Consider the following 17,275-nt stretch of genomic DNA (forward strand, 5'->3'; position numbering starts at 1 on the left):
GAGTGCATGCTGTCTGGGTAGCGGCTAGAGCAGCGGTCCCCAACCTATTTGGCACCCGGGACCGGTTTCGTGGAAGACAATTTTTCCACGGATGGCGGGGGGGATGGTTTAGGCGGTAATGCGAGCAATGGGGAGAGGCAGATGAAGCTTCGCTCGCTCACCCGCCGCTCACCTCCTGCTGTGCGGCCCGGTTCCTAACAGGCCACGGACCACTACCGGTCCGCCGCCTGGGGGTTGGGGACCCCTGGGCTAGAGAACGTGCATGCTGTCTATAGCGGACACATCTGGGTTAGGGGCCCCGTTCTGCCCCCTCGCTCGCCCTGTAACTTGGACATTATGCTGGGACTGCCCAGCTTCTAGCTTCCACCTCACAGTGTTAGAATTAAACGCGATCACATATCCATGGCACCTGGAACGTGGAAGAACGAAAACATTCACTCTTGCAAGTCCCAGGCACTAGGTGGCATTTCTTCCAAGGTTAGCGCCTTTTCCTCTCACCCACATTTTCAAAGTCACTCCAGAACAGCCTGGTTGAGGTAGCCCAGAGCCCCAAGAGGGGATTCCCTCTCCCCTCCCTCGGCCTTTCCTTCCCCAGGCTCAAAGAAACAGAATGGAGAACAGCAGACGGGTTGATTCAGAATTTTATCAGCTTTTACTCCACCGGGAGGTTTCTGCAATGACAACCAAGCCTGTACAGTACACACGTTTCACTCTGGAAAAGCTGTGGGGCACAGGAAGGCGTCCGGAGGCCCCTGGGCGGCAGCAGGGCAGGCGTCAAGGCTAGGGGTGGGCAGCAGCAGAGACTGGACCAGCGGGCCCCAGGGTTTGGGGAGGATGATGAGAGCTGGAGTGACAAGGCTGCTAAGAGGGGTCGGGAGGAAGGGCGGCTGCAGGGAGAGAAGGGCACATCAGCAGTAGCAGGGAGGAGTAGATAGACAGAGGTCCCTGTCTGTGAGGGATGGAGGGGGTGGGACACAGCGCCTGTGAATGTGCTGGGGGTGGGGAGTCTATAGGCATTTTTTTTGGGGGGGGCAGGAGCAAGACAGACCGCTGTATAAAAGGGACTGTACAACATAACCTATGATACACTGTTTACATATGATACAAGGCTCTTTCCCTCTTTGAGTTTTAAAAAATAAATTTACAATTCCCAAGCTTTTGGTAAAAAATATATACACTCTCAGAATAGGAACGGCAGCTGCTTTGGCTGCTGCCTCTTCGGAAGGGAAAGAGGCGGTGCCAGAAAGGAGGGTGAGGCTGCACCAGGAAACCTCACACCGTAGCTGCCGGGAGCCCTGCACCCCTCAGCCCTGGAGGCCCGTGATGGGAGACAGAGGGGAGACAGACAGGTAATGAAGGCATCGCCAGAGCCCAGTTTTGCCTTTCCAGTCTCTGCCGTTTCGTTCCCCACCTTGGGGGGCTGCCTGCCCCAGGTACAGGCGTCCACCCCACCCCAGCTCTGATGGGAAGGACCAAGGGGGAGTCAAGACAGGGAGGAGGATGAGACCATGTGTTGGTATCCCACAGAAGAGCCAGAAGGGAGGTGACAACTCCCTGCTTAGCAGTGAGACACCCGAACAGCAGGAGTATGGACAGCGGGCACCCCAACCCGACCCTGCCACACCTCACCCCACTGCAATGCAGACGGAGGGTCCAATAGGCAGCTTAGGCCAGTGTTTCCCTGAGCATCTTTCACCCTCTCATGGGAGCCCACCCAGGGACCTTTGGGAGGCCTGAGGGGGGAAATCCTAAGGGCTGATGGGTAACCCTCCCGTCTGCTGCTTCTCCTTGCCCTCCCGAGCAGCTTCACCCACAAGCCTGGACATACAGGGCATCAGAGGAGCTGGGCAGGGAGTGGTGGGGCGGCGAAAGCTCCCCACACCGTCCCAGCGGCAGAGTAGACAAGGGTAGCACCAAACAGAAGGACCCCCTCCCCGGCACACACAACACCCTCCCTCAACTACCAGATGCACTCCTGCTCCTTCAAAGGGGGCGCACATACACACACACACACGCACGCACACACCCACACGGACACAAGGTAACTATAATATTCGGGGGTCCATCTAGGGGTCCCAGAGTGACCATGGAGAAGCCTGGCAGGCGGTGGAGAGGAAGGACGCCAATCCCTCCCGTAACTCCGCTCTGCGAGATGGGAAGGGGGCAGCTTTCCTGCCTGCTTGGGAAGAGGAGGCTGGGAACTGCACCTCCGGAACAGACCTCTATGCGAGGGGCTGGGGAAGGAGCTCTCTGCCCACGTTCCCTGGGAGGGCAGGCACCAGCAGAGTGTGGTTTGGGCTTGAAGGAGCAAGGCGGAGAGGACTTCAGCAGGACAAACAGGCTTGTGAGTCCAGGGCTAAGTCCACCCAACTCTTTCCTGCTCCCGGGGACAGAGGTCAGACGTGGGTTGGGACGTCGTGCAAAGTGCTTGAGTGCCAGGCGCCCAAGGACCCTGGTGAAGGGCCAGCCAGAAGCTCGGTTCTCACTGACTATTGGCCTCCAGCTTGTAGGAGAGCTCGAAAAGGAGGTTCTGGTTGTCGATGACCTGGAACTGGCGCACGTAGGCCTTGGTCTGCAGGTGATGTGGGGAGGCCTCCATATCAAGGCCTGGGGGTGTGAAGACAGGGAGGCAGTCAGGGTGCTGGCCACCCTTCTTCCCCTACACACATACCAGCCAGAGGAGAAAGGTGTGGATTGGGACAGATATTGGGCAGGAGGGCCCCCCAGGCAGGCCAAGGAGAGAATGGAGAAATGACACATTTTAGGAAATAAACATTTAACTGGGGACCTCTCCCAGGAACCCCCCCTGCTCAGTCAAAGCTCTACCTGCAACGCTCTCAAAACGCTGTGGGTTACTCACAAAGGGGCCGGCTCCGGTATTTGCGGACTGTCCTCACTTTTTCAGCCACTGAATGCTGGGAGATGACAAGGAATGAGTCCTGAAAAGGGCACAGAAAGATGCCCCCCCTTCTAATGCTCTCCCTCCTCCAATCTCCAACTCTCTTGGTTTAACTCCCTCCAGTCCCCAGCTCTGGAGGGTCTCTAAAGGACCAAAGAAGGGGTGCAATAGGGTGCCAGGTGAGGGGGAGGCAGAGTTGCTCCCCCACCCTGAGCTGCCTGTCAGTTTTGCCACCCGTGGGCAGGTTGTCACAGTGACACCTCCAGGAAGACAGGAGTCTGTCAGGCAAGCTGGGTGCCATGAGGAAGGCTGGCACCTTTAGGGGGGATGCTAGGAGAGGACGAGGATGCCAGCCCTCCCCCACTCAATGGGAGTGAGGTCGGCAGTGCCACTCACCAGCTTCTCAATGTTCACCAAACCATCTACAAGGGTCTTACTCCCCTCGTGCAGGAAAGTCAGGTCTAGGGATGGGGAGAGAAGCAAATGGGTAAGAGAGGAGGTCCAAAGGGCCCTTCCCCTCCCCCCGACCGCACTCAATCTGGGGGGAACTCCTCTCTAGGTGGGTTCAGAGAGAGCTGAACACACAGAGCTGAGTTCAGAGGGGACGGAGGGTCAGAATGGGGCATGGAGAGCGTGGAGAGAAGAATGTAGCTTGGAAGTGACTCTCACCTTTGAGGATCAGAGGCACGAAAGGAATCACAGGGGGTTTCATCTTGGAGATCACTTCTCGGTAGCTTTTGTGGTTCCTGCAGGGGTCCTAGCATTCCACAGAAGAGGGATAAAGGGACAGACAGGCCCAGTGTACCCCAAAGTCATCCCCCACTCCCTCCCTCAGCCCCTGCCCTAGAAATATCTTCAGTCAGATAGGGGTGTGTTTGGGTGTCTTGCTTGGGGCTCAACTGCTCTCCCCTCTCCTCCAGGGATAACGAAGCAGCAATCCTCCCATCTTCCCTCCCAGCGTGGTGGGCAAGGGCGGGCAGGGGTGGGGGGACCCAGGCACTAAAAACCTTGAAAGGGAAGCTTGAGGTAAAAGGTTTATGGGCACAGACATTCTCTGGGGTGCCAGTCCAGGGGCAGATAATAGAGCCAAACCCACTCACTGTCAGGTTCTCAAATTTGCGGAACAAGTTCTTGAATTTCCCTGGCAGCTTCTGCAGTTTGAAGGAAGAAGAGATGTCAGAGTCTGGAGCTCCTTGGGTTTCACGGGATCTCCTGACTAATCCCCAGGTGTTAGAGGGGGAAAGGGTCTGAGTGTCTCCCAGGGGGCTGGGAAGCTGGCCGGCGGGGAAGTAGAACCAGCCCTGGGCTAGGTCTGGGGAGCTTGAAGCGGCCCAGAGGAACGAGTTATTCTGGGGAAATGGAGGCCTCTGCAGATGCACGTGCCACGTACAAGGCCTCACTGGGTGCTGTCTGAAAGCCAAGAGCTAAGGCTGCGATCTGGCCGGGACTGCCCCCTCCCACCCCACCCCCACCCCCACCCCCACCCCCAGGGGAATCCGCCTCTACTAATCTGCCCTGGGACCGGGTCCCTCAGCCCTGCTGTGTGCCCCGGGGCTGTATTTGCCAGAAGAGGGCGCCTCCTTCCAATCGGCACAAAAGCTCCCCAGAGGCGAGCAGCGGTCCCGGGAGGCCGCTTTGGGGTGAGCCCGAGATGTCTAGGCTGAGGGTGGAGGCCAAGACCCCCGAGGTGGGCCAGCACAGGTGGGAGGAGAGGAAAGGAAAGAGGTCTCATCACCTCCCAGGTGAGCCTCAGGCGGCTGACCGCGGCGTTGTCCAGCCCCATGACCACGGCGAAGAAGGACAGCAGGTCCTGGTTCTGCTTGCAGCTGCGGGGGCGGGAGGCGGGGTCAGCGGGGGGGCGGCTGGCCATGGCCTCCCCCTCCGCGGCCGCCGCACTCACATGGCCGCGATCTTGATGAACTTCTTGAGCAGCTGCGCGCGCTTGCCCGGGGCCTCGCAGAGCAGCACCTCGGTGGCCACCCAGTGCGTGACCTCGCTGCAGCGCTGCAGCAGCAGCTCCAGGTTGGCCGTTTCCCGGCGGCCGCGCTCCCCGTGGAACACGTAGTCCACGAACTCCAGCTGCACCCGCGGTGGCAGGAGGGGCCGCCAGGGCGTGGGGAGTGCGGGTGGGAAGAGGGCAGTGCGAGGCGGTGAGCAGGGTAAGGCAGGAGGACGGGGCGGGAGGGGTGGAAAATAGAAGAAAACCGGGACAGGACAGGATGCAACAGAGAGGGGGGAGAAAAGACAACCAACATTAATAATGCTCTACCATCTACTGAACACTTACCCGGTGCCAGGCGCTTGAACCGTCTGATCGACATTATTGTCCTTGCCTTATTTTCTTTAATAGTGAATATTTTACGAATTCTAACCGTGGGTCAGGCTCTGTGTAAGCAGCAATTGCATCCTGAACCACCCAGGGAGGGGGGCGGGTAAGGCGAGGTGTTTCCTCCCTCTTTGCGTTTTTTTTTTTTTTTTTTTTTTAAGATAAAGGGAACAAAGGCTTAGAGAGGTTCTGGCGGCACACTGCCCCAGGGCACGCTGCCAGGGAGCGTCCTAACCAGAACTTTCAGCCCAGACGCTGCCTCCCTCCAGGCCCCCAGCCCAGCTCCAGCCTCAATCCCCACCTCGTGCACACAGCGGAACAGCTCCCAGTGGAAGGCAGTAAGGTGGTTGGCGACGTCCTCAGGCTCCCCTCGGTGGATCTCTGTGTCTCCAGGGGAGACCTGGATCTCCTCGGGGAGGGGCACCTGGTGGCAGGCAGGGACATGGGCTGGGCTTCTGAATTTCTGCTCCCGGTCCCTCTCAGCCTTCCCTGTCAGCCCAGGCTTGTGAAGTTCTTACCAGGGCCTCATAGCTGTCTCGGGTACAGGCAAACAGGTGACTGTTGATGCCCAGCGTGGTGAAGACACAGTCTTCGGTCGGCTGGAGAAGGACCTTCTCTGCAGGAGAACGAGCTGCCCTGCCTCAGCCCCGGCCCCTGTACCCTCACACACCCCAGCCACCACCGCCGTCCCCTCCAGAAACTCCTAATCCCGCCCAGACATGTTCTAGACTAACAGGACTCATATCATCACCAGTTTATGCCATATTTATCTGACATATTTCAAAAAATGAGTTCTCTTGCATTTATAACCTCCTTTTGGCTCCCAACCTTCTTTATAGCTCTTCTCTTAGTCTATCATCCCTGTGACACTGGGAAAGCAGGAATTTTTTTTTCTGAATTAGAGGAAAATAAGGCTATGACTACACTGCAGGGTTTTTGCCTTCCTACCGGGATTGGAGGCCCACCCTGTGCCTTTGGCCTCAAAAACGTAGCATCCTTAGATGCTCGTGGAAGTTAAAGGACAAGATTCCAATGTAAGAGGCAAAGCACCCAGGCAGCATGCAAGTGTCCTGGACCACTGCTCCCCAACTTTAATGTGCACAAGAATCACCCGGGGATCTTGTTAAAACGCACATTCTGATTCTGCAGGTCTGGAGTGGGGTCTGAGATACTGCATTTTTAGCAAGCTCCCAGGTGATGCTCATGTGTCTGGTCCCAGGACCGCACTTGGAGTAGCAGCCAGGGCCTAGAATTCAGTCTTTACTCCTGCCCCAAGGCACTGGGCTTGTGAATTTCTTTTTTTTGTGCCCCCCGCCCCCCCCACCCCCGCTCCCCAGCCCAGCTCCTTCTGACCCTCACCTCCTGAGGAGGCCACAGCTACCAGGATGAGGGAATCCTCACGCCCCGCAGGCTCCTCTGAGTACTGCAATTTCTCCGTCACAGAGCCCAGAATGTCCTGCACAGATGCTGAGAGGCGGCTGCGTATGGTCACGTAGGAATGGTCAGGCATATAGACCCGGCAGAAGACTGGATAGAGACCGGGAGGTGGTTTTTCACCAGTGGGCAGAACAGCAGCATCAGCACAGTTCCCCCCTGGGCACCTCTGTTCCCCACCCCACCCCAACCTGAAATTGGTTGGCCTCTGAAAAATATGCTGTGAAAAGGACTGGTTTTATGAAAAAGGGAGACTCCACAGAGGGTGCCCGAGATCCGGAGCCCCCGGAGCCACTAAGGAATCCCTGCCCCTCCTACGGTCCACACTCACTCTCATCGGAACCCCGGAAGGCCACGCGGGTCTGCAGACAGGAGTCTATCCGACGGAAGTGGCGGAAGAGTGGCTTCACCTGCTTGCTGGGCAGCTGGCTCTCGTCCGGGATCCTGCTGTGGACACAGCTGGGCATCAGGAAGTCCTGCCAGGCATACTGCATGCAAGGCAGGCAACATCAATCAGGGATATCAGAACTGGTCAAGGATGCCCCGGCATCAGGTTCAGAGAGTGGTGAAGGGGGTAAGAAGAGAGGACGATGGCCAGCATGGGACAACTGTCTGAATGACTCAAATCAAATGCCACCTCTTCCGTGAATTCTTCTCTATCCATCCCACCCACCAGGAGAGGTCACCATTTTGTCTTAATAGCTGTAGGACATTGGGCTAATATTTGTTTATGTTCATGTCTTATCTCTTTTACAAGATTGAGAGCTGACTGAATTTTATTTTCATCCTACAGGTCTAGCACACTGCCTGGCACATGGTAGGTGTAGGTCATCAGCTGTCTGCTGAATTTTGCCAACAAGAACTTCACAGTCTGGGGGACTTGCCCAGTGGTGCAGTGGTTAAGAATCCGCCTGCCAGTGCAGGGGACACGGTTCAAGCCCTGGTCCGGGAAGATCTCACATGCCGCAGAGCAGCTAAGCCTGTGCTCCACAACTACTGAGGCTGAGCTCTAGAGCCTACGAGCCACAACTACTGAGCCCGTGTGCCACAACTACTGAAGCCCGCGCGCCTAGAGCTTACGCTCCACAACAAGAGAAGCCACTGCAATGAGAGGCCCGCGCACCGCAATGAAGAGCAGCCCCCGCTCACTGCAACTAGAGAAAGCCCGCACGCAGCAACGAAGACCCAACGCAGCCAAAAATAAAATAAATTAAAAAAAAAGAAAGAACTTCACAGTCTGGGAGGGAGGGAGACATGCATACAGCTACATCTAACACGAGGCAGGAGGTGTTAGGTGATATAATAAAGGTACAAGAAGAGTTACGTTGGTATGGGGGAGGGACAGCTACTACTAAAGGATGCCTTCACTGGGAGGATGGCATTTGACCTGGACCTTGAAGGACAACAGGAAGAGAAGGGGGTGGGAGGAGGGCACGCTGGGGTGAACCACATAAGTGACAGCAGGAAGTTGGGAACACAAAGGTGTTCATGGAATGGTGGGGTGTATAGGGAGTGTCACGGGTGAAGGGGGATGTGGGAGATGAGATGGGAAGAATGACCAGAGGCAGAAAGAGAGAGTCTCGGATGTTGCAACTTTATCTTGTAGGCAATGGGGGGCCGTGGATATTCTTGGAACAGAAGCACAATGTTGTCAAGTTTGAAAGCTCTCTCTGGGGTCAGCATAAGAAAGACACAAAACCATAAGCTGAAGCCCTGGATGGGAGGCTGTGGCGATAATCCAGGTGAGAGATAATGACGCCTAAATGAGGGTTATGATGGTGGGATGGAGCAGGGAGAAACTGAAAGGGCTGAAAAGATGGAGGGATGGATGCGGTAGTGTCCTGAAGCCAGCTCACATTGGTTCATGAAAGCAGATTGTTAAATTTTGGGGAGTTCTGCCAACTGGTTTTTAAACATAGCCATTCAAAATTTAATTACACATACATATGTAAACTTACATATATATAAAACATATAATTATATATAAACATATATATATGTTTTATAAACTTACAGCCAAATTATTACCCAAAAAGTAGTTTCCTAATTGTTTCACTACCTTTTACTCTTATCTATGCTCTTCAGGTTAAGTTACGTCTGTTGGATTTATATGGTGAAGATAGTACCTAATGGCCTGCTACTGCACATCTCTTCCCAACTTCACATTCAGTAATGTCATACTGGTAGCTTGGAATCAACCACAGTGAGAGAATTTACACCATGGGAATCAGCAAAAGCTATAAACCAGGGCTCTTTTTCCTGAAGTGCTGATCGTTCAATATTTATCAGTACACCATTGGATTGACAAATAAATGGATGGGAGAATGGACCCCAAAAATGACTGGAGACAGTGCTTTGTGCTACTCTCCAGTAAGAGAAAGGGAATGAAAATAAAAGCATCTTGGAGCCCAAAGGCCACAGGCACCCAGCCCTGTAATAGAGGAACAAGGGGGATTTCTTTCCTGTCCCCTCCCCCAGCCTATTCCCCTCACTTTAGCTCCACTGTTTCCACAAGCTGGTGCAGCCTCAGTGTGTCCTCTCGCAGGTCCTGGTAAAGGGACTCATCCTTCATAATCAGCAGGTACAGATCCTGCAGAGATGAGAAGAGAGAAGGTGAGGGCAGGGGTCTCAAGCATCACCCTCTGCAAGGGCGGGGCAGGGTCTCCATGCCTGCGAGCACAGAAGAACCGTACATGCTAAGGCTCACTGGCATCATTTCCTTCCAGGTACCCAGCTTGAGAAGTATGGTTCCTTCAAAGGGGTCCCCTTCCAGAGCAAACAGCCTGCTCACCCACCTTCTCATCCCAGGCCCACCTTGATGATGCGGCCAGCCCCCTCTTCCTCCTGCAGCAGCCCTTGGTAGGTGTCCAAGAAATGAAGGAGCATGGCTAGACAGGCCTGCTTCCGGCCAAGCCCCTCGGGGCCCTCCATGCCTCCTGCCCAAACAAAGCTGACCCCTAAGTTAAGAAAAAGCCCTGGGCAGGCAGACCTGAGGACACCAGGAAGGGGTATGGGAGGCAATGGGAGGCAAGGCTACCCCTAAAAATTCTCTAGGTTTGGGGCCATGGAGAAAGGGGCTCCAGGGGCCCTTGGAACCAAGACCACCTCATGCCCCAGCCCAGGTTTTTGCCAGAGTAGGTAGGGATGACACCCACTAGACCACATCCAGCTCCTGCCCCTGCCTGTTTGAATTTCACCTGAGAAAATTCACTAGAAGCTACTCTGCCTGGACCCACCCAACCCCTGATCAGCCCACAGCCTGGAGCTTACAGCAGGCTGATAAAGGCCAATGGTGCTAACCACAAGCCTGACAAGACTTCAGTGTAAGGCCTGGTGTTTCTAAGAGAGCCTATGATATTCTACTCACTGGCCTGACGTTTATAATTAGGTCCTAGAATAACCTGGTGAGAGGCCCTGTGAATAGCCCAGCCAGTGGCTTGTCTCTAGTAGACCCAGCTGAAGCACAGCCACGACCTGATGTTTACATCAGACCCTGTAATAACTCACTGGGCAACCAGATGTTCAGAGCAATAATTCAGTGGGGAGAGAGGCACTCTTAATAGAGTAATAACCCCTTACATCTATACAGGGCTCTGCAGTCTCCAGAGCACTCCCACATCTGCTGTCAGAATGGTCTCCACAGCAGCCCCATAGAGAGGCAGGGCAGGTGCTATTTACCCCCGTTTTACAGAAGAGGAAACTGAGGCCCCAGGAGGTTAGGTGAGCTGCCCAAGGTCACACAGCTGGTGAGTGAAAAACCTGGAATTGAAACCCAGGTGTGTTTTCTAGGGAAGAGCTTAGACCCTCACATCACATGTGGGGTGAGGGGGGGTGGCTCCCTCCTGACCTCCCCTTTTGCAAGCTCCCCAAAAGGATATTACTGGTGTAGCTCCTGCAGAAACTTCTCCGTGGGAAGGAAGAGAGAATGCGTGAGGACGATGTCATCCAGCAGGATATCTGTAGAGAGCAATTGTCACCACTGATGTCGGGAGGGCACTTCCAGGACCCAATTTGACACTCACCACCCCCTCTCTTGCCTCCGAGGGCAAATTCTCTTTAGCCAGGCTGGAGCCCCAGCCACCTGCCCAGTCACGCTCTGCACACACACACGCGCACACACACACATGTGAAGGTTCTGGGCAGCCGCTGCGGGGGTGGGGTTGGCAGCTGCCGAGGCGGCTGGAGAGAAGGAGGGGCGCGCTTGCATGGCCACGCCCACTTCTCTCCAATGTGTGTGGGAAGCTGGTCAGTTAATACACCAAGCTTGAGATCTGCCTGAAAAAAAGAGGAAGAGGTAGCCCCCAGAAGTGTCTCTAGACAAAGAGAACTTTTAAGCACAGAGGTTAGGGTCAACGTGTGTGTGTGTGTGTGTGTGTGTGTGTGTGTGTGTGTGTGTGTGTGTGTGTGTGTGTGTGTGTGTCCCTCCGCCCTTCTTCACTCCCTACCTAACAAATTTGAGTTCCAACTAGGCAGGTGAGAACCAGCCCCATTCAAAGGGAGAGGGAGCGACTGCCATCTCTTTGATCCCAAAGCCTTTAAATAGAAAGCCTGTGTCCTCCGGACGCCCAGGGATGAAAGAGTTAATGATGGAAGGGTGGAGGGGAGTGGTTCCTCACACCACCCTTTCTCCCTCCACACCCCCATCTGGGCCTGGCTCAGCCCGTCAGCCAGGTACAAGGTCGCCCTGACTTGCAGCCAGACCTGGGGTGGGGCAGGGCAGCCTGGCACACACAGACAGGCAGGGTTCGGGGAGGGAGCCAGGTGTCCTCACCAGGACAGGTTAGGGCCAGGTCCCCAGGTACTGCCCCAGGGCAAAACCAAGGCTTCTGATGGCCCCCGGGTCACCGTCCCCTGGCCTCCAATTCCAGCCATGAAGGTGGAGCAGGAGAATCAACACCAGATCCTCTACTTCAACTACTTCATTTCACAAATGAGAAACTGAGGCCCAGAGCTGTGGGAGGGACTTGCGTGGAGCTGGAGTAAGAACCCAGACTCCTGAGGCCAGCAGAGCGTCAGAGTACAGTGGGCAGGTGGGGCTGCTTAGACGTTTGAGAGCCTTTGGTTAGTTTGGGGTAACTTCTGTAAGTCCCCTCCTCCCACACGCCCTGGGAGGGAACCGAGATGGCTTAAGAACATTGGTTATATTGGAGAATATCAGAGTGGCAGGTTACGCTGATTCTCATTCACTCTGGGACTGGTTTGGGGTTCCCCAAAGCAGTTACTCTGGGGATCCAGCCTGCCAGTCCAGATAATACGGTGACAGTCAGTTCAAGAGTCCTTCCCCAGGGAAGACTGAGCAGCGCCTGTGGCACCAGGCCCCTGCCCCTGCGGAAGGGGAAAGACAGTTTCTCCCTTTTCCTCTCTGCCAAGTTTTTAAAGTGAGTCTGAGCCCCCCAGCCCTGACCCTCAGCTCCAGGTATGGGGACGAGGAATAGGGATGCCCAAAATCTTTCCTCTACTCTTTATCTCACAGGAGAGCTAAACAGAGCAAAGGAAGAGGAACGTGGGGGCAGAGTGGGGGAGATGCTGCTATGGGGGCTACAGTTTGGCGTCTGTCTCTTCCAAGGCAGGCTCTGGTCCAATGTACAGCCTCCCCAGGGAATGTGTCATAGAGACATAGGGTGTGTGGTGTAGGCGGGAAGTTATGGTTAAGAGAGCTGTGTGTGTCTGATATTTTTCTAATTAAATCCAAAAGGTGTCAGCTCCCCAGGGCAACTACAACCTGAGCCAAGGAGAGTACCTGGGTGTTGAGAAAAATCTAGGGGAGTGGAGCCCCATTCCACACACCTGGGTTAGGACTCCCTGCAAAGGTCTGGGAGCAAAGCATGAAACCCCATCTTTAGGCCCTCAACCAGGGCTCCCAATCCTCAGACCCCGCTGGGCTTGGTGAAATGCCGAGAGCTAGCCCTAAAGACCCTCCGGTCTTCTACCTCAGCCACTAACCAGCAATCTGAGGCCTCAGTTTCCTCAGAATCCCCTTAGTACGGGTGCTGGTGGGGAGTGGCAAAATAGCATCATCATTCAGGGAATAAGCCTCTCAGGGTGCGGTTATTTTTTAAAGAGGCCATGTGCTGAGGCCTGCCACCGGAAGGGTGGGAGTCGGAGAGGTTCAGACCCCCCGGGATGCTGCAGGGCCCTGATGTCTGCCCAGCTGCCTCTCCCCCAACAAATACCTTCTGAGTCAGCCCCCAACTAGAATACCTCCCTCCCCCCAAGCTGCTAAGGACAATACATCCCTTTGCCGGAGCCCAAAAGGCAGCTTGGGCCGCGTGCCTATCTGGCACTGCCCCACTGAGTGGGCCAGCCCTCTGCTCTGGGTCTTCTAAACGGAATCGGGGACTCCTGGAAGGTCTTGTGGGGCTTGGCCACCTCTAGGGGGCTGCACTGACTGGTCTGGGCAGCTTCCATCTTAGTGTGTCAGGCCTTAATTTTGGGCCACAGAAGGAGGTAGTCAGCATCAGGGACGCATGAGGGTCTAGATGAAACGTCCAGGAGAGAGGAAGGGTGGCTTAAGGAGAGAAAGGGGTTCAGCTTCTTCTGCAGCCATGGGTGAGGCTGCTACAGGGAGGAAGGTGGCACTGCCACTTCTCTGCTGCAGAAAGGTCTGTTCCTCCCATAGGCCCCCAGCTGACCACTCAACCCTCCCCCGCCCCCACGCCGAGGCTCGGCATAGGGCAACCCCCATCCACCGTCCAAGGGCAAAGGAAGAGGAACCCGGTGGCAACCCCCTACTCCGGGATGGATGAGCCAGCCACCCCTTACCTGAGGCGGCGCTGTCCTTGGTGGCCCCTCCGGCCAGCCGCTCCAGAACCCGGTTCAGAAGATGCTCCGGCCGCTCGGGGGCGCCCAGAGGGGCCCAGGGTGGGGAAGTCAGAGGCTCGCCCGGGGACAGCTCGTCTGAGGAGTATGAGGAAGGGGAGCGCAGGGGACCCCCTCCCCCGAGAGGCCCGGGCCCCGGCACCTCCTCCAGCTGCAGCCAACAGGGCCCCCCGCTGCCGAGATCCTCCGCGACCCCCGCCGGCTCTCCACCGTCCTCCTCTGGGGGCGGCTCCAGACCCGGCTCGGCGAGGGGCTCCCGGAGGAAAGCTGGGAGCAGCAGACGAGACACGCTCTGACGCCGCTGCAGCGGCCGCGGTCCCCCGGCTAGACCGCCGCCCCCGCCAGGTCCCCCACCCCCTCCAGGCCCGCCGCAGCTCCCCGGACCCCCGCCGGGACCTCCCGCCACCGTTCGCCCCGCCAGCTGTGACGTCTGCTTCTTCAGAAATTTCTCCAGCGGCTTCATGCTCCCCCCCGCCCCTTTGCTCGGGGCCGCCGGGGGACCCAGGTGTCCCAGGCACAGGCGGGGGGGGGGGGTGGGGACACGGTGCTCAGATCTGGAGGGTCACAGCGGAGGGCCGTGCCAGTCGCCGGACTGGGGGCCAGAGGTGCCCGAGGTGCGCGGGCCGGAGTCCAGTGGCCAGGGACCGGGGGAGGTGCCAGAGGGAAGGAGTGCCCGCTCTTAGTGGCCCCCCATGCCGGCTGCAGCGCACGCGGCCCGAAGGGTGGTTAGGCTGCGGGGCCGGTGCCCAAGACTCTGCGCTCCTGGGCCGGGCTGCGGCGGCAGAGCCAGCGGGCGGAGCGCAAGGCTGAGAGGACGCAGCGGCGGCGGCGGCGGCGGCGGCGGCGGCGGCTGCGCTCCCGGCCCGGAGGAAGGTGGCAGAACTGAGACCGCGCCCCCTCCTCCAGTCCCCGCCCAGTCCCCGCCCCTCCCCTAAATGGACCCGCCCCCTGGGCCGCGCCAGGCTTCAACTTGGGGCTGACCGCGAGGGAAACAGTAAGGGCTGACCGGCATTGGGTTCAGAGCAGACGCAGACATTAAGGACAAGGGTGAGGGAGTAATTTACCAATGGAGAGGGGGTTCCTGGCTCGAGGCTTACGAGGACTCTTGGTATCATTGCAAAGAACCAGGCTGAACCTTGACTCACCTACCTGTATTCAGGTGAGGCCTACAAAAATTGCTGATTGGGTGTCCATCACTCTCGATCTCGGTTGTGTGCTCTGTTGCCATACTCACTGGAATATGTGGTCTTTATCTTGCTTCTGTAAGAAGGGATGGGAAGGCCTCCGGTGCATTGGCATTGGAACTGGGGGCGGTACCCATCTGCCCTTTCTGGTAGGGCACCATAGGTGGTGAGGGCCTGGCCTGTGGGAGGCAGGTACTGGCAGGCAGGTAGGAGCCAGGTAGGGAGCAGCAGGTTGTGGCAGGTCTAATTAGGGTGAAGAGAAGAGACAGTAGGCAGGTGGAGGAGGAGACCAGGGGCACAAGGGCACCTGAGCCTACTGGCAGCAGGAGGAAGCAGAACCCTGGAGATGGGTGACAAGCTCTAGAACTGCCAACCAACACCATCAGGCATAGAGAGCCCCTCCAGAGGTGACATAACCATGGAGTGGGCAAAGTGGTACCGAATTTGCACTCCAAATAATCCTTAATCCTGATCCTATGCCCAGATCATTCTGTCCCTAAGGGTACACTGTCCCAGGAGGAGGGGTGTATAGAGACACGCGCAGTGTAAGCACATCAAGGTTAAGGTAACAAGGTGGGAGAGTAGCACCAGGCAACAGACGGGTCGAGGCTCCTTGGACAATGCCCCACCTCTGTTTACCGTGCACAGACCAGGCAGGGACAGGAATGCTAAAGGCTGGGAGTGGTGGTAGAACTGAATAGGGTGTGTATTACACATGTGTCACTGTGTGTGCTTATCTGGTCCTACGTGTACAAGAGCATGTGTTCACAGAAATAAAGCTTTGTACACCCATCTGTTTGTGGATTTGCAAAAAGGAACAGTAAAAAAAAAAGAGAGCACAATTTTGGCTAAGAAGCTAGAATAAATATCAAAGTATCAGTTTCCTGGACCCACTTTACTGGATACCCTAATATCCCTGGGGTTAAGAGGGGAAACTGGCTGGAGTGGCTTGGAGCTCCCCAGGCATTTTATGAACCAAGTAAGAAGAGGGGAGGGCTCCACTCCCAGCACATGCCACAGTTACCAGATTAAACTGGTTGCCTTGGTAACGTCCTCTCTGGGCAGGATCTGGGATTGTCGGCTAGGAAGGGGGAAGAATTGGGCAGTGTGGAGGGTGTAGGGGCTGCAAATAAAAGGGTCAAAGAGACTTCTGGAAACCGGAGTGTGGGGAAACAGGACCTCAGCACACTCCAACTACTCAAGGATGTCAGGCATAGACTAAGTTCAAGACCTTGAATCAGAGAGGAAAACCAGCATCGAGTCATGGTCCTCCTAGAACAGCAGTGGTTCTCACACCAATTGCACACTGTAATCCAGGGAAATTTTCAAAAATACTGTTCCCCAGGCCACACCTCAAATCAATTAAATCAGATCTCTGAGGTAGGGCCAAGGTTTATGGTATTTTTTAAAAGATCCCCAAGTGATTCATATAGCCAGGGTTGAAAATCACTGCCCTAGAGGGACAACCCAACCTAAGTGGGCTGCAGATGCTGGGAGACAACTTGGGGATTCTAAGTCCTTGGCTCTTCTGAGTCTCCCGTAAGGCCTGTGCACCGACCTTGTGGGGAGGATTGTTGGCAGGGCATCTACACTCCATGAAGAAATAGAGGGAGAGAGGGTGGTATGAATAACACCTGTGAGGAGACGGAGGCAAAAAACTGTGAGAGCCCAGCCCATGGACTTCTGGAAGGGGATAGGGCAGGGCTACCTAAGGCTGATCCGTCTGCCCCTTAACACTCTCGCCTTCTTTCTGCCCACTGAGAGGCAGGCCGGGAGGGCAGAGAACCTGGGGGCTTTGCTGAGCTTGAGTTTCTTCTTGCTGAGCTGGTTACCAGGGCAACAGAGAGAGCAATGGGATCTAACTGCAGGACTGGAGAATCAAGAGGCAGGGGTGAGGGGGAAATATCATGCTCATTCCTCCTGGCAGCAACGCACCCCCAAGGCTGGCTGGCATCCTTTGGATGACCCCAAGAGATCAGGCCCATAGTTACCCATCACTCTGCAGAGGAGAAGGTAAGTAAACTGACATGAGTCAAAGAGGAATTAGGGCTGAGGGTCAGAAGAGTCAATGGTTCTCTGGCTGTGGCAGCAGCACCAAAGGGTATAGGAGGGAGTCCCAACTGTCATTTTAAGATGCACCATGATGCCCATGCCCCCAGTGTACAAAGACTTGTGGGACCCAAGGACAGATGCTGCCAGCTCCACACTGAATTCAACTGCTTCCCCACATCAGGGATAGCCTTTGTAGTAAACTTCCATACCACCCAGGATCTGGAGGATCTGCAGGAGGAAATAGTCAACTCAAAGCTAGCTACCAAGTGGCCTAGGTAACTGGGAGTGTGAGCCAGAGCTGGTCTTTCAATTGCCCCTCTTCTTTACTTGTACTGATAGGAGCCTCTCTCTACACTGTGGTCCTTGATACTTCAGTGCCAGCGCAAATTTTCCTTTTCAAGAGGACAGCTAGCTATTTGCACCTTCCCCTCATCCAAGACCTGGTACAGTTGTATTGATATGTGGGGCATCACCCTGGGAAACTTACTTGCCAAGCACAAAGGAAGGCATGAGGGTAACTAGCTGTTCATGTAGGTAAGCAACATCTCACTAGATTTTCTG

At 55.8% G+C, this 17,275-nt stretch overlaps 1 protein-coding gene across 4 annotated transcripts; it reads right to left on the reverse strand.

Moving 5' to 3' along the window:
* Positions 1-633: 633 nt before the first annotated feature.
* On the reverse strand, positions 634-14,325 carry RAPGEFL1 (Rap guanine nucleotide exchange factor like 1). Of its 4 annotated transcripts, none has more exons than XM_030839795.2 (15): positions 13,422-14,325; positions 10,538-10,616; positions 9,474-9,609; positions 9,152-9,249; positions 6,991-7,103; positions 6,585-6,752; positions 5,744-5,841; positions 5,527-5,649; positions 4,800-4,978; positions 4,635-4,725; positions 4,000-4,050; positions 3,569-3,656; positions 3,296-3,360; positions 2,861-2,915; positions 634-2,607 (listed from the first exon to the last, which is right to left on the reverse strand). In XM_030839795.2, exons 1-15 carry the CDS (start codon positions 13,939-13,941, stop codon positions 2,483-2,485), a joined length of 1,989 nt encoding a protein of 662 aa, XP_030695655.1. In that variant the 5' UTR covers positions 13,942-14,325; the 3' UTR covers positions 634-2,482. The 4 variants fall into 4 exon arrangements, with proteins under 4 accessions (XP_030695655.1, XP_030695653.1, XP_030695654.1 ...); XM_030839793.2 differs by having other exon boundaries at positions 2,861-2,939; XM_030839794.2 differs by having other exon boundaries at positions 6,991-7,106.
* Positions 14,326-17,275: the final 2,950 nt, after the last annotated feature.

Source organism: Globicephala melas, chromosome 20, assembly GCF_963455315.2.
Source record: "Globicephala melas chromosome 20, mGloMel1.2, whole genome shotgun sequence".
Lineage (NCBI taxonomy): Eukaryota > Metazoa > Chordata > Mammalia > Artiodactyla > Delphinidae > Globicephala > Globicephala melas.